The sequence below is a fragment of the Aplidium turbinatum genome, chromosome 18, assembly GCF_918807975.1.
Source record: "Aplidium turbinatum chromosome 18, kaAplTurb1.1, whole genome shotgun sequence".
NCBI classification, from domain to species: domain Eukaryota; kingdom Metazoa; phylum Chordata; class Ascidiacea; order Aplousobranchia; family Polyclinidae; genus Aplidium; species Aplidium turbinatum.
In genome coordinates, this window is record NC_137489.1 from 10,786,995 (window position 1) to 10,800,448 (window position 13,454).

Genomic DNA, 13,454 nt, shown 5'->3' on the forward strand with positions numbered 1-13,454 from the left:
ATGGAAAAATTCAACAAGTGAATTCAACAAAGGAATTAGCAACAAGAAAACATAGAGACTCAACGAATTCAACCTATTTCGTCACCTGAACATTTCGTACCCTGAAAAGATCGAGAAAAAAAACGACATAGCCGAAGTCGCTACTCGGAGTTGCCGCAAACATTTCAAAATTTCTCGATCTTTTCAGGAGACGAAATAGGTCGAAGTTTAAATTTGTTACACGATTTCAGGGTACGAATTTTTCAGGGGACGAAATAGGTTGCATCCAGACTCAACATAGAGACATAGCTTTATTTCCGAAAAATGCCAAAGAAAGCATGATCTTATTCTTTTGCTATGCCACCGGACAGCACCATTTTACAGTAATATTCATACCTAAATTTTTGTTGAACATGCTCTCAGAATGCCCCAAATTCAAAGTAATTTTTCAAAATTTTCTGGGGGAGGCCCCCAGACCCCCCCGCCGCTGGTTGTCGCCTTCGGCGATCACGCCGCCACCACCACCCTTCCCCTTTCAAAGTACCTAGCTACACTACTGAATTGGATTATTGTCATTGGGGCCCGCAAAGCATATTCCGCACAGGTCCCGAAATACCCTAAGACCGGCACTGACCTGACATTTCTATCAAGTGGTTTGTGCGTTATTTCATACTGTAAAACTTGCAGTTTTTTTGTTTAAATCTGTTCAGTAGCATATAAGTTACCTGAACTTGCCTCACACCAACAGGCTTGCATAGATGAGTCTGAAGGATAGCCTAAGCCGCTTTAAGTTACGTATGGTTTTTGAAACTTTGGACTAGTTTTTTCATGTAGATCAGGGGTCACCTAACTATGGTCCGCGGGCCGGAACCGGCCCGCCACGTGCTGCGGAAATAACAGCTGCACTACAACTGTTAAGGAAAAAACTTACCAACAATGGAGATTCTAAATAGTTGTATATCTTTTCGCAATTTGCATCCGGCCCGCAGCTGTTAATCTCGCAGCAATGCGGCCCTCAGAGAAAAAAGTTTGGTGACCCCTGATGTAGATAATTGTGAGGAATACCTTTTTGATTAAAAGAACATCTGGCCACACTCTAACGCACACTCATCCCAGCCGCGAGTGTCCTATTCCGTGCATCAAGAACTCCGTAGCTCAAGTTACTCGACTCATGTAGGCTAAGCTGACTTATCTTTTTTCTCAATGCTGTTTGTAACGGCCTACTATTCTAGTAGGCCGTGGGTGTATTTAGGTGGCGTAAAAATCAGTGTCATTTTGTAATGGAACTTATTGTTACTTTGCTTTAAGCCTGCGATCCTGTGTAAAAATTTGTCCACTGAGCCTTCACAACCGCAAATTACTATAACGTTTATAGCAGTTCAATATATTAAAAATAATAACAAACAAATGAAGTATTTTATTACGTTAAAAAAGTTTCTACTGACAAAGAATCAAGAGTGAGAGCAGCAGGCTATATTGGTCTATAAGTGGTTTAAAGTTCATAATGTTATTCCGTCAACTGCATTCATTTTCCGCTCAATCCAATCAATGTAATCAACCACTTTCGTGAACACCCCGGGCTTAGTTGCAGAAGCACACTCTTCTCCCCAGCTTGTGATACCCCAGAGGACAAAGTTTGTTCCTGTACCCCTCGCGATGTGTTTGCAAGCTAGCGGTCCGCCACTGTCCCCCTGGCAGGCATCTCGGCCTTTGTCCTATAAAAACAAAATTCGGTTTAACTTAAGACAGAAACGACATAGCCTACTTAGGCTTTTAAGGATTGTCGTTTTTACTAAAGAAGTAAAGGTGGTCCCATACTTGATTCAAATGTAGAGTACGAGAAGATAGGTTCTCATTGTTGGCTACTAAGCCTTCGGCACTGAGTGGGGTGGCCAGTTCCTTTCTCTCGGCCGCCTTTCCTGCAGCAATTATGCCCACCCTATTTATTACACCCTAGGTAGAGGTGAGCAGTGTTTTTAACAAACAGCTGAAGCCGGGAGTCGAACCAGGTTTGCATAATTGGAAAGCCATTGCCCTTTCCGTTGCGCCATCTACGTACGTCATCGCCGTTTTTACTACGTACCGGTAAGTCTAAAACAAGTGGTAAGGCAATACGGTATACACTAAATCTCCTGAGATAGGATTTATCTGAGTAGATGGTTGTTAGCTACACTTGTATGTAGTTGGCCAACTATATAATTTAATGCTTAGGCTAGTGCAGCGGTTCTCAACCAGTGGGCCATGGCTCACTGGTGGGCCATAGAAGCATTTTGAGGTGGGCCACAGACATATTTGAAAAATTGAAAGATGTATTGAAACATTTCGATTCATTTTTGTCACTATAATCAATTTTACACTTGTGTGTTTGTTTAGTTACAATGAATGATGCTGCTGGTTTTAGCTACAAAGTGGCAATTATCATTCTAATTATTGCAACATACAGTTTTACATCAACTCAGTTTTTACAACACTTTATGATGTAATTGTAATAGACTAGTTTGTGGTTACAATTAAGCCATCTTTATAAGTGGTAGCCTTGTTGAACTTCTGCAGATCCGCTTTTTAGTACGTGCAGCATTTTATTTTGGGGAGGAATTGACAATACTTGAAGCTTTAAGTTTGATGACAATTACATTCAGTATGTACATCAATTTTTGATGACAGAGAAGAAAAAAGACAATGTGTATTAAGCCTATGTTGTAAAGTTCTTAGTCATCATTCATTGAGGTCATCAAAACTGAAATTTCACCTGGAAAAAAGTTCATCGTAATTATAAGGATGAAGATGTGAACTTTTTTAACGAAAAGAAGACAGTGTGAAGCGTCAGCTCCTGGATTCAACAAGGGGATTCCAGCAACATTCCAAAGGCACTGTTCTGCTGCTTTTTGTTTATAAACCTTTTTCGTAATTTTTTTCTTACATAAAAACTGAATGGGCCACAGAACTTTTATGCAAACAAAAATGGGCCAAGAAAGAAAAAAGGTTGAGAACCACTGGGCTAGTGAGTTAAAAACATTTTCCAGTTCATGCTCAAAACATAACTTACGCAGAAGCTTAAATAATAAGCAATCTTACGGGCTTCACTGACGTTGGTTATTTGCCAATGGACACATTTTTAACTGCATCCTCGAGATTATCCTGTATAAATGCTTGTTTGTCTGATACATTTCCTGTTGAGACGCTGAATCAGCGTAAAAGATGATCTGTTGCTAGTATGGTTAACTTGGTAAGGCTAAAATAGACTATTGCTGAGCCTAGTTTTCTCACCGCAGCACAGACTGTGTTATTTGCCACTCTGAAATCCTCATTGGTGTTCAGACCGTATGAATTGACACACTCTTGATGGTTTTTGATTTTCACGTTTGCTTTTTGTAGAACATTTGGATATTGCTCTGGTCCTAAAGGTTGATAATGTCACTGATTAATTTGTTTTATTTGTAGGTTATTCAAGTCGTGGCATAGAATTAGGACGGAAATAAGTGACCAAAAAAAAAAAAGTCTGACTTTTGCAGGTTCTTTTACGCTTCATGTAGAACTTTCAGCTGACTACAAGCAGTGATCAAAATCAGTGAACTTTGAAGCTAAAGTAGATCAATCAATGGCAGAACATGTTGTTATTTTGAAAAATTTCTAAAAGTCCTAATTGTTATAATCATAGCCATGACAAACCTGTGATTTTTCCATTTCCAGAAACATGTAAAAAAGCAATATTTGCACCTGGATATATTTTTAGTTTGTTTATTCGGAGATTAGGTATGTAGGTACGTTGAGCACAATTTACCGCATTAATAATGTAAGACTTTCCAACTGCACTCTGAAGGTAGTATCATCACATAATATATCGTGCAAGTGCATGCTTAAATTGAAATATCAAGGATTGTTTTTGGATTTCACGTTATCGTCCTAAGCTGTTCATGTGATGTGTAAATTTAGATTTTAGTTCCTTCTATTATCGCCAAGTTTAAATTTGCAGGTAAAGTATGGCTATTGGCACCAGGTACTGCAATGCAAAAAATCTAACGACTGCATGATGAGACTAACTCCAGGATGCAGTTCAGAGCCGTTGAGAGGATATTTCGGGCCCGGTACCAATGAGATTTTCAAGCCCTAAATCAAGATACATCTAAGAAAAGCGCACCATTTTCAAAAAAGAAATTACACGGTGGTTTCTTCAAGTTCCCAGACCCCTTGGAGAGGTTTCAGGCCCTAAAACCATCTCGGGTCCAAAAGTACCCCCTGGACCCCTTGTCAACGCTACTGATGCAGTTGGAAAGTCTTACATATTTCACATTACTATTACGTAAATTGTGCTCAACGTACATACCTAATCACCGGCTCCACAGTCCACACGCCAAAATTATGTGCTGGTGGAAATATTTCTTTTTTTATATGTTTCTGGAAATGGGAAAAGGACAAGTTAGTCATAACTATGATTGTAACAATTGCGACTATTAGAAATTTTTGGAAATAGCAACATATTTGGCCGCGTTCAACCTAAGTTACAAATAAACTAACACCAAGATCAAGTAGCTTAACGATGGTGCACCTTTTGGGGTGTATTCTTGATTTCTTGTGCAAATCATTTTAAAAACTACTCTTCTTGTAGAAGCAAATAATAGGCCTATAAGAAATAATTTGCAGACAACAAGCGGTAACTTCACGCTGTTAGCGTCAGTGATCAGGACTGCGTTAATACTTTAGTTTAAATGAAGCATTTACAGTGGGTTATGTTTGTCCACGGACATTAATAAACATCCGAAGATGCTTTTTCAATCCGAAGATAAAACTTTCCACAACCGACCGAGATCGCTCCAGCTGAAAGGTTTTGTAAACTGTGAAAAAGGGTAAAATCCTAATCGTTAAAATCCATACGAAAAAATCCTTATAGAAAATATCCATACGGAAAATATCTCTCTCCCCAAAAAAGATAAATTGGAATAAGCTATTTTCCGCAAGAATATTTTCCGTTTGAATTTTTACCTACATTCATGAAGAAGCCACCATAGGCTACGGTGTTATAAAGGTTTAATCACAGCCTTCACGATTTAAGCTAGGAGCTACTTATCAAACTGTGATAAAGTTAGTTTCATGTGAAAACTCACGATGTGACCACTGTTGTGCACCCCACCCGGTGACAGTGCATTCTGTTCCTACAAGCTGCTGTTCGTTTTGTTCAGGTAAGCATATCGGCCGTACAAAATCACTAAAAAAAAGTTCAAATATTCAAATGCTTTTAGAGTAAAGCATCACTAACTTTTCATACAAAACAATTTGTTAAACAATCTGCTTTTGACAAGTCAAAATCGTAAATGTTCAAAACATTCGTTTTTGAATTGGAGTTGAGTTGATTATTTGGGTAATGAGAGAGGAGGAAATTGCTGAAAAGCAGATCATAACTTTATGTTATTTTTGCTTGCCAATTATTTGTTTTTCTTACAACACAAATGTAGCCCTATCGTTACAATCGATAGATGTTTTACCAGTCAAAACCAGCAATAGCTAAACTTAGCCTAATAGCTGACTAAAAATTTGGATGTTCATTAGGATGATTATCTTTTGTAGCAGTAGTAGCAACCTTCTTCTGATGAATGCGATAAGTAAACACAGAAACATATCAGTTGTTTTATTGCTGTACTGACGTTTCGCGCACCATGACAATGCGCATCCTCACAGCGAATAACATACAAAATATATTTATAAGTTATACACTGATGCAGTGCGGTTGAGAGCAAGAAAAAAAGTTAAACATACATTATTTCAAATAATGACCAAGAGATGTGTGAGTGGTTACTTTTTCCAACTAATTCCGCATTCATCAGATGAACGTTACAACTACTGCTAGAAAAAATAGCTAAACATACTATGAATAACTTAACTCGTCTACTTAACAACCTATGCAATTATTTCTTTACCTGATGGTAGCACAAGAAGTCGAGTTTGGCCTGAGCTTGATCAAAGCTATGTCGTTTCTAGGATTTGGCCTTGCACTAAAATCCTCATGCAAAATTACTCTTTCAATATCAAAGTCCTGTCACAAAATTGAGTGGTGGTTTATTGCTAGTTTATTTAAATTTAAGCTGTTGACATTTGACTTCAATCCAATTTTATGTTTAAATGACAAACATATTTGCTTGAACCCGCTGTAAAGTCTTTTGGAGCATTTCATTTACATATATTGTTATTTGATAATGAAGTCATGAAATGAAAAAAAGTACGGATCCCCGCATAGGTCACCTCAAAACATCAGCATTCTTTCAATCATTTTGCAAGTTAGGTTCACTATAATAATTGATAACAAAAGTTCTGTTTGTTTGGACACCGGTGCACAATCCAAATTTTTCCTGATAATAAAAAACAACATAAATAACAAATTTATCACCCTTTCCGCTTCTCGGCTGGAGAAATATCCATCATCTCCATTGTAGTAATCTCCAACTCTCACCACATAGCTTTCAGGATTGCGTTGTCTGCACAAAAAAACTTTTTACCGTTTTGCTGCAAACTGTCTAGTCAACATTTTAAATGTTACAATCAGTAGCGTTAACAGAGCTATGCATAGCCTATGCTCGGGGAGAGTGTTGAACGTTAGGGTGGAGTAAAAAAAATGTTTTCCATATCAATAAACTAGACGTATTAAAAGTGGCGTTTAGGCCTAAAACAACTTCCAAGGTGATTTTGGCCATCCACACACCCAGGTGGCCAAAATGGCCGAAAGGTCATGTGACCTTCAAAATCGGAAAAAATTTTATATCTTGAGAACTGGTTAAGCTAAAAAGCTGGTTTTTGGCTTAAAATGCTCAGAAGGTCCATGTTTACATCTGATATGATACAACATTTGCTTCTAAAATGTATTAGATCGATCACAAATTGGCAAAAACACATTTTCCCTTAAGTATCAGCGTTGACGCAAAGAAAAAAAACTGTATACTGTATGCTATCGAGGTGTGCATTTACCAGCCTATTCTATGCCATTGCTAAGCTAGTACAATAGTATACGCTCATGTATTATGCATTTACTATGTTACATCACATAAAACAAAAAGTGGGCTGTTTTACAGCTTGTACATGATTAGGCCTACATGATTACTTCGTACCTACTAGTCTACTTAGCCTAATAAGTTTTCAAATGAAATTTTTGACGATTTTGAAGGTCACGTAACCTTTCGAGCTATTTTAGCCACCTGGGTACAGGTGGCAGATGACCAAAATCACCTCGGAAGTTGCTTTTAGAGCTAAACGCCACTTTTAATATACATCTGTTTACTGGTCAATTAATATGAAAAAAATCACTTTTTTTTCACTCCACCCTATTGAGCCTTCTCTAGAACGTTGGTTTTGCTGTCTTACCGCTCGTTCGCGCAGCCGAGGCTAAATTAATTATTTGTTTAGTCTCTATCAGCAGTTTAAAACCACGTTTTAATTCTTATTCCTAAACGACAAACTTACACTTCTTCACAACAATGAGCAGCTGTTAAAACCCAACACGATCTAATTAAGCTGGCCCCGCATAGATGTTTGTAGTTTGCCCAGGGTCGTGTGAATTTTCTTCTCAAAGCCGCCTGAATAAACGACATTTTACATTATGAAAAAACATTTGCTGTTTATCTATAGCAAAATATTATAATCTAATTATATCAAAGTCAGTTATCACAGTGGATATCACACTGATCTACAGTGGGCTCCAGAGGTAAAGAAATATAAAAAGACAAACAAAAGGTTGTCTTGAAGGCTACATCTGTAGGCTACTGGTTGATCACTTGATAAAAACCCTTGTAAATATATGAAACGCATTAATTAATTAAACTACTCTAATTATAAGCTTTGTAGTTTCGACAATTGTTGCATCAAACATTTAAAATACAAACGAAACGCGAAGAAAGCTAGCGATTCTTGGAATTGAAAGCAGAAAGCAAAGACCCTTAGGCTACGCATGCCGTTACCTGCCAAGGAAATTCTGCAGCTTTTGCATTTTCTCCGCCTGTTATTCGAAGATCTGCAGAAGCCAGTCCAGGTCTCATACCACACATGCCTAAACCAAATAAGTTATACGGACTTAGCCTAGAGAGGAATGGAGTTGGAAACAAATATTATGATTGTTGCTGAAGCAAAAAAAGTCATGAAAAAGACATCTAATAAAACACTGAAGTTAAAATATGCGTAGGCCTAGTTATATATTTTTATTTAGCTATTTGAAATAGAAGTTGAAAAAAATAATAGGTATGTCCGTTGTCATAATTAACCTATGAGTTGAAGCAAAAATGGAAAACATTTTTCTAATTGCAGGCCAAAAGCAAAATTTTCACAAAATTTGGTCAGGTAAAGTCATTCTTGAAAAATCCGTCTTTCGTGAGGAAACATCGCAACGTATCAAAAAGTCCTAGCCTACAGCTGGGCGTGTTTTGCCACCATTTAGTAGAGTAGCTGATAAACATAAATTAGATTTTCTTTTTAATTCTTGACAAATGTCGTGATTTCTTTAGTGTTTTTATCTAAATACACAAATAATATGAGGCGGTCGATGCCTGGTTCAGGTGAGCAAGGCAATTGAAGAAGAAGAATATTGCAATGTAATTATCAGTCACTATAATTAAACAAGTTCTAATACGTGTGTTTAAAACGTTTTCGTTCAATAACGCCCTCCCGTAACTATAAGTTCCGTGAAAGCAATGCATGGCAATGGCATGTATGACAGCAATTCACTTACCCGTGTCATCGTTTTCTGAAAAATACAACACAAAATAATAAAGGGGTGGAAACGGTAAACTGAAACTCTAAAAGTGATCAACGATTTATTAATTGAGGGCGACCATTGCGTTTAAATTTTTAGATAGGCTACAGTTTTGCTGATGCCCCGTTGATGCCTCGGCTGCTCGGTTGGTTGGCGCGTGACTTCGGTGAACAAAGAAGCTTGAAGACTAAGCGGCTGGTTCGACTCTCGGGGCGTGGGATTGAGCAAGGCATTATAAGGACTGCTCTCCATTGAGTGGCACCTAATGGATGGAACAGTTACCCGGCAACAAGACTTCAACAATAGGAAACTTCACTTTGTCAATCTCGGCAACCCGGCTTTGCATCAAAAGCCTCTATAAGTATGCGAAACTACCAGGAATAACCTATCAAGGTTTTGTCAGTCCGAGGATAAAGGTTCAAACCAAACGTGGAAGTCGTTTTTTTTCGTTTTTGTGATTCTTACTATCAAGACACAACAGAAAGACAAACGAGAAAAACTATAGATGCAGCTCAGAGAAACACAGAAAGAAGCGTCAGATGTATCAAGAGAGGAGGTATGATTAAAAATTAAAATATCAAACAAGTCTGGTTTTGAAACAGCAAAAAATTTAAAGTTGCAATTTCCCAACCTTGCAGAAAGAATGAAAAATAGCATGTGAGCCGAAAAATCACTGGTGCGACTTCAAAAGTAAATTGATCTATAGGACCAAGCAACTAAATAAAATTGAATTATGGGAGAGTCATCTTGAAGAACATGTTTGAAATTTTTGATTGCAAACAGCATGAGGGAGAAGGGTGAGGAAAGATCTGAAGAGGCTATTTAACAGTGGCAATATGGAAGTAATGATCTCAACAAATGTGGGTGTTTTATTTAGGCCATAGATGTTTAGCAGTAGCCTGCAAGTCTGATCAGTCGCTCATGTGTAAGAACAAATTTACTATATTCCCAGACAGTAAAATCTGTCATTTTTACATTGATTCAACGTCTACAGACGTTGAATCAATGTTAAAATGACAGATTTTACTGTCTTGGTTGATTTCCAACAACTAATCATAACTAATTGCCAGCTGTACGATGGCCACTTCATAGAAAGCATAAATGGGGACGATAGTGCGCTTAATAAATTTAAATTCTCAAACACTCACTTGTTCTTCTTTGCTTTGCATCTGCAGCTTTCACAACGTAATATTCTTTGAAGTATCCTCCATAGAACCGGATGTGCTCTATATCGTCATGACCTATTCTGTCGTCTAATACTCGCACAAGCTTGTGGTTTAACGATATCGTATAGTTGCTCTGGCCGACTACAAATAAAAGGTTTAACAATATTGTTTATGGAGTGGCCTATATCAAGAAATTTAATGGGATTGAATGGACATAAACGTATTTCAACATCGTTTTGTAGCGCTATGTGTTTTAGAGTGCATTTAATTGTGGGCTCAGTGAATAGTTAATACTTTCCGTAGTTTCTAAGCTACTATTGTTCGTTTTAATTTTGAGACCTAGTTAGGCCATGTATAGTAGGTAAAATAAAATCTGTCAAGCTTACAAACTTGTGTAAATTATTATTGATAAATCTTTCTCCACCGTAACGGCGGCTTCTCCAGGATCTTATTCAAATCCATAATAATCAAATAAAACCGTAATATATTCATGCCTGTTTGTAGCCAGACAAAGCTTTAGCTTTTTAATTTATTAACGTACCACCTTTGGCTTGTAAAAGAAAATAGACCAAAATCCGTTCCTTGTGGCAGGGCAACGGGTTAAATAACATAGCCTACTAGTTTGATGGCGGTATTACGAAGTTTGAAGCACTTTTTAGAAAATTAAGAAGCGTGTGCCATGAGCTGCTTTGAAAAATCCAACCGTTTTGATACAATAAGAAAGTTAACTAGAATTACATTAAGCTTGAAGGCAACTTACCTATTATCTTCAGCCTATACGACGCATCAACTGATACATCCGGGTTGTGTACCCTCGCCAACATAGTGGTTATGCCATCTCGTCCTCTAGCCATCATTTCAATCTGAACAAAAAATAACAATGAGATTATAATTTAGACCGCAGACTGTTTTAAAATATTTATTGCTTGACGACTGGTCCACAACAAGATGAAACGGGTGAAGGAAAAACTCTTCAATCATTTATATGAAATTGTGTGCACTGTGCAGGTAATCTTTTATACAGGTAAGCTAATCTTGCTATGGAAGGTCAGTATATTATCATAACAAGGCTCAGATATGCAGTAGACAAAAAGGAAAATTATATGATAATGATACACTGTTTTTGGTGAGTGATTTATTCAATTGTTGAAGCCTTCTTCGGGTCTAGATTAATGTCGATTGGAATTGAACCCACAACTTATGATTGCTGTTTCTGATAGCCCATAGCTTGTGCTAATGCAACTTTATATGTTGGAATGACAAAACGATAGTTTGCAAAGTGCAAAATTTACTTGAAGTGTTTTTCTTAGTACTCAATTCGGTTTTCTCAAGCATCGATGCTTTGACAGTCAAAGCAAGGTTATACCTTGAAGTTGTAGAAACAAGATTATTTGTTAGCGGGTAGTTTCGCTTACAGCGAAACGTTATGTCAGCTTTTTGAGTAATGGTTCGAAATGACTTTACAGCATGACACGATATTTATCAATTGAAGCATGCACCAAACATCAAATATATGGTGTTTACAGAAACTACACCATTTTCATTTTGGTTGCCAGCCTTTCAAGCTTAAAATTTCACGCATAATTGGGTCAATTAACATCTTTCAGTCATTTTGAGTCTATAGGATATTATCTTGAACATTGATATGACGTTTTGTGAAGTAGGAATGATGTAAAATGAACTTTTATCGGTTTATTAAGGTCAAAAGTTGAAAATGGGGGATGTTTACACAATAAACTTCTGTTTGCATAAATTTGAAAAGACACTTGCAGAATTTCAATTCGAAAATACGGGGTGGGTCGCATTGTTAATTTATCGCCACCTTCACAAACCTACAATAGATTTCACTTCAAGAAAAAAATCAGAAATTAAATTTTTAAGCGATAAGACATTTATGACATCACCAGGTTGTACTGTACAGAAAAATTATGTTCGTTTGCTGCAAAGAATGCTTCAATCAATGTATGAAACTGTAAGCTATTACGATAGATTGGAGATTTTGAAAAAAAATGCTTTAAATTATGAAAATTCAACATTTTTAGTAAACTACGTCTGTTGTCTTTTCGTAATTACTTATTCTGAACCTCAAGGGACATTACTTGCTTACCTTGTGTCGCAGGGGCTTGAATCGCATGACAAGGGGGTGACACTGGGGCTTGACCTGACGAGGGTCTTTGGGGTTACGGCAATCTTCTCTGATGCTTATGAATCTCAATTGGGCAACCCTCCTTCGAAACTTGCCATCCAGAATAACTTCATCTCCAGTTTGTAAAGAGTCCTCTCCCATTTGGAGCATAATATGATTTCGATCTGCCGACAAAATAATAATCACCATATCTATTGTGTTTAGCTTAGCAGTATTTGATACGTTTGGCCAACGGCAGTCAACAAACTGTTCAGAAGTTCCATTTACAGAATTATTTGTGAAAGTCGAAGTTGATAAACTTGCAACATAATGCTCGTCGCGTGTCAAAATTAAGCAACGATGTAAGTGGGAATTTCAATTTTCCCAATTTTTTTTGGTGAAAGCTTATATTTGAACAATGTCTATGAAAGATATATTTAGAGTTAGATGCACCCACAGTGCATCTTTGAAGCGGCCGATTAAACATCTGTTTAGATAATCGAGAATCCATTGACACAAATTTTATCCGTGGATCAGTAATCGACAATTGTAATCAGTGGATTATGGATGGTACATACAAAACAAAGTTACTCTGCAGAATGAGTAACTTAGTCGACAGATTTACTGAAACGGTGAATAATCTAATGCTGATGCATCCAACCGATACAGGTAAATTCGTAAAGAAAAAAACACCTAATCTTTAGCTCACCATAAACAAGTTTAAAAACTGTGCTGCAGCTAAACCCTGCAGCTAAATAACCCAATAATTACTTACAGCGCTTCAAAAATAAACTTACATTCGGTTTGACTCAAGCAAAGCTCAATACAAAGCAAAAAGCATATTGTCAGACAGATCCAATTCATTTGCATTTCTTCAGGTTTTGGTTCCGCAGAAAAGCTGTTTTAGTCTAATGTCAAAAAACAGTTTGTATAACTTTAGCTGTAAAAGTATTAAGAAATAAAAATTTACAATAAACAAAATGATTTAAACTGTGATGTTATTTTGTTTTAGAACACATAGCCTATGCAGTTTTAAAAAAATAGTAGGCAAAGTTAGAATTGCAAAATGTATCACTTTCCACATTCACGATTTCAATGACATTATAAAAAGAATCACACTGACGCTATAACTACCTCAACGTGGGATATTTCCAAGTATTATGCAAAGAAAAACTCAACCTGATAAACAATGCAAATACTATTTAAGTATAACCATTAACTAACATTGTCAGGACATGATTTGCCAAAAAAATCCGCAATTTTACATAGATTCAACGTCTGCTGACGGATTTTCTGTTTGGGTTGTTACATGAATATCACTTTGAAACCAACTCTGTGGCTGAAGAACCCCAGATATCAAATCAGTCGGTTTTTACATTGACAACTTTTGACGTTGAGTCAATGTAAAAAACGGTTGCTTTGCTCTATGGGACGTCACCAACACGTTCTCTAAAAC

At 37.0% G+C, this 13,454-nt stretch overlaps 1 protein-coding gene across 1 annotated transcript; it reads right to left on the reverse strand.

Annotated features, from left to right (window-relative positions):
* Positions 1-1,380: 1,380 nt before the first annotated feature.
* Positions 1,381-12,933, reverse strand: LOC145787450 (salivary plasminogen activator gamma-like). The gene is made up of 12 exons (XM_082599194.1): positions 12,796-12,933; positions 11,981-12,183; positions 10,634-10,736; positions 9,856-10,014; positions 8,684-8,698; positions 7,920-8,008; positions 7,426-7,538; positions 6,359-6,446; positions 5,892-6,007; positions 5,082-5,182; positions 3,247-3,377; positions 1,381-1,694 (listed from the first exon to the last, which is right to left on the reverse strand). Exons 1-12 carry the CDS (start codon positions 12,866-12,868, stop codon positions 1,479-1,481), a joined length of 1,407 nt encoding a protein of 468 aa, XP_082455320.1. The 5' UTR covers positions 12,869-12,933; the 3' UTR covers positions 1,381-1,478.
* Positions 12,934-13,454: the final 521 nt, after the last annotated feature.

Bases quoted from the DNA above. Each gene is read 5' to 3' on its own strand.
- LOC145787450 (XM_082599194.1), bottom strand. From the start codon at position 12,868: ATGCAAATGAATTGGATCTGTCTGACAATATGCTTTTTGCTTTGTATT. The intron at 3,378-5,081 runs GTGAGTTTTCAC...ATCAACCTTTAG, and splicing joins TGCACAACAGTGGTCACATC to GACCAGAGCAATATCCAAAT. The intron at 1,695-3,246 runs GTGAGAAAACTA...TTGTTTTTATAG, and splicing joins ATAACACAGTCTGTGCTGCG to GACAAAGGCCGAGATGCCTG.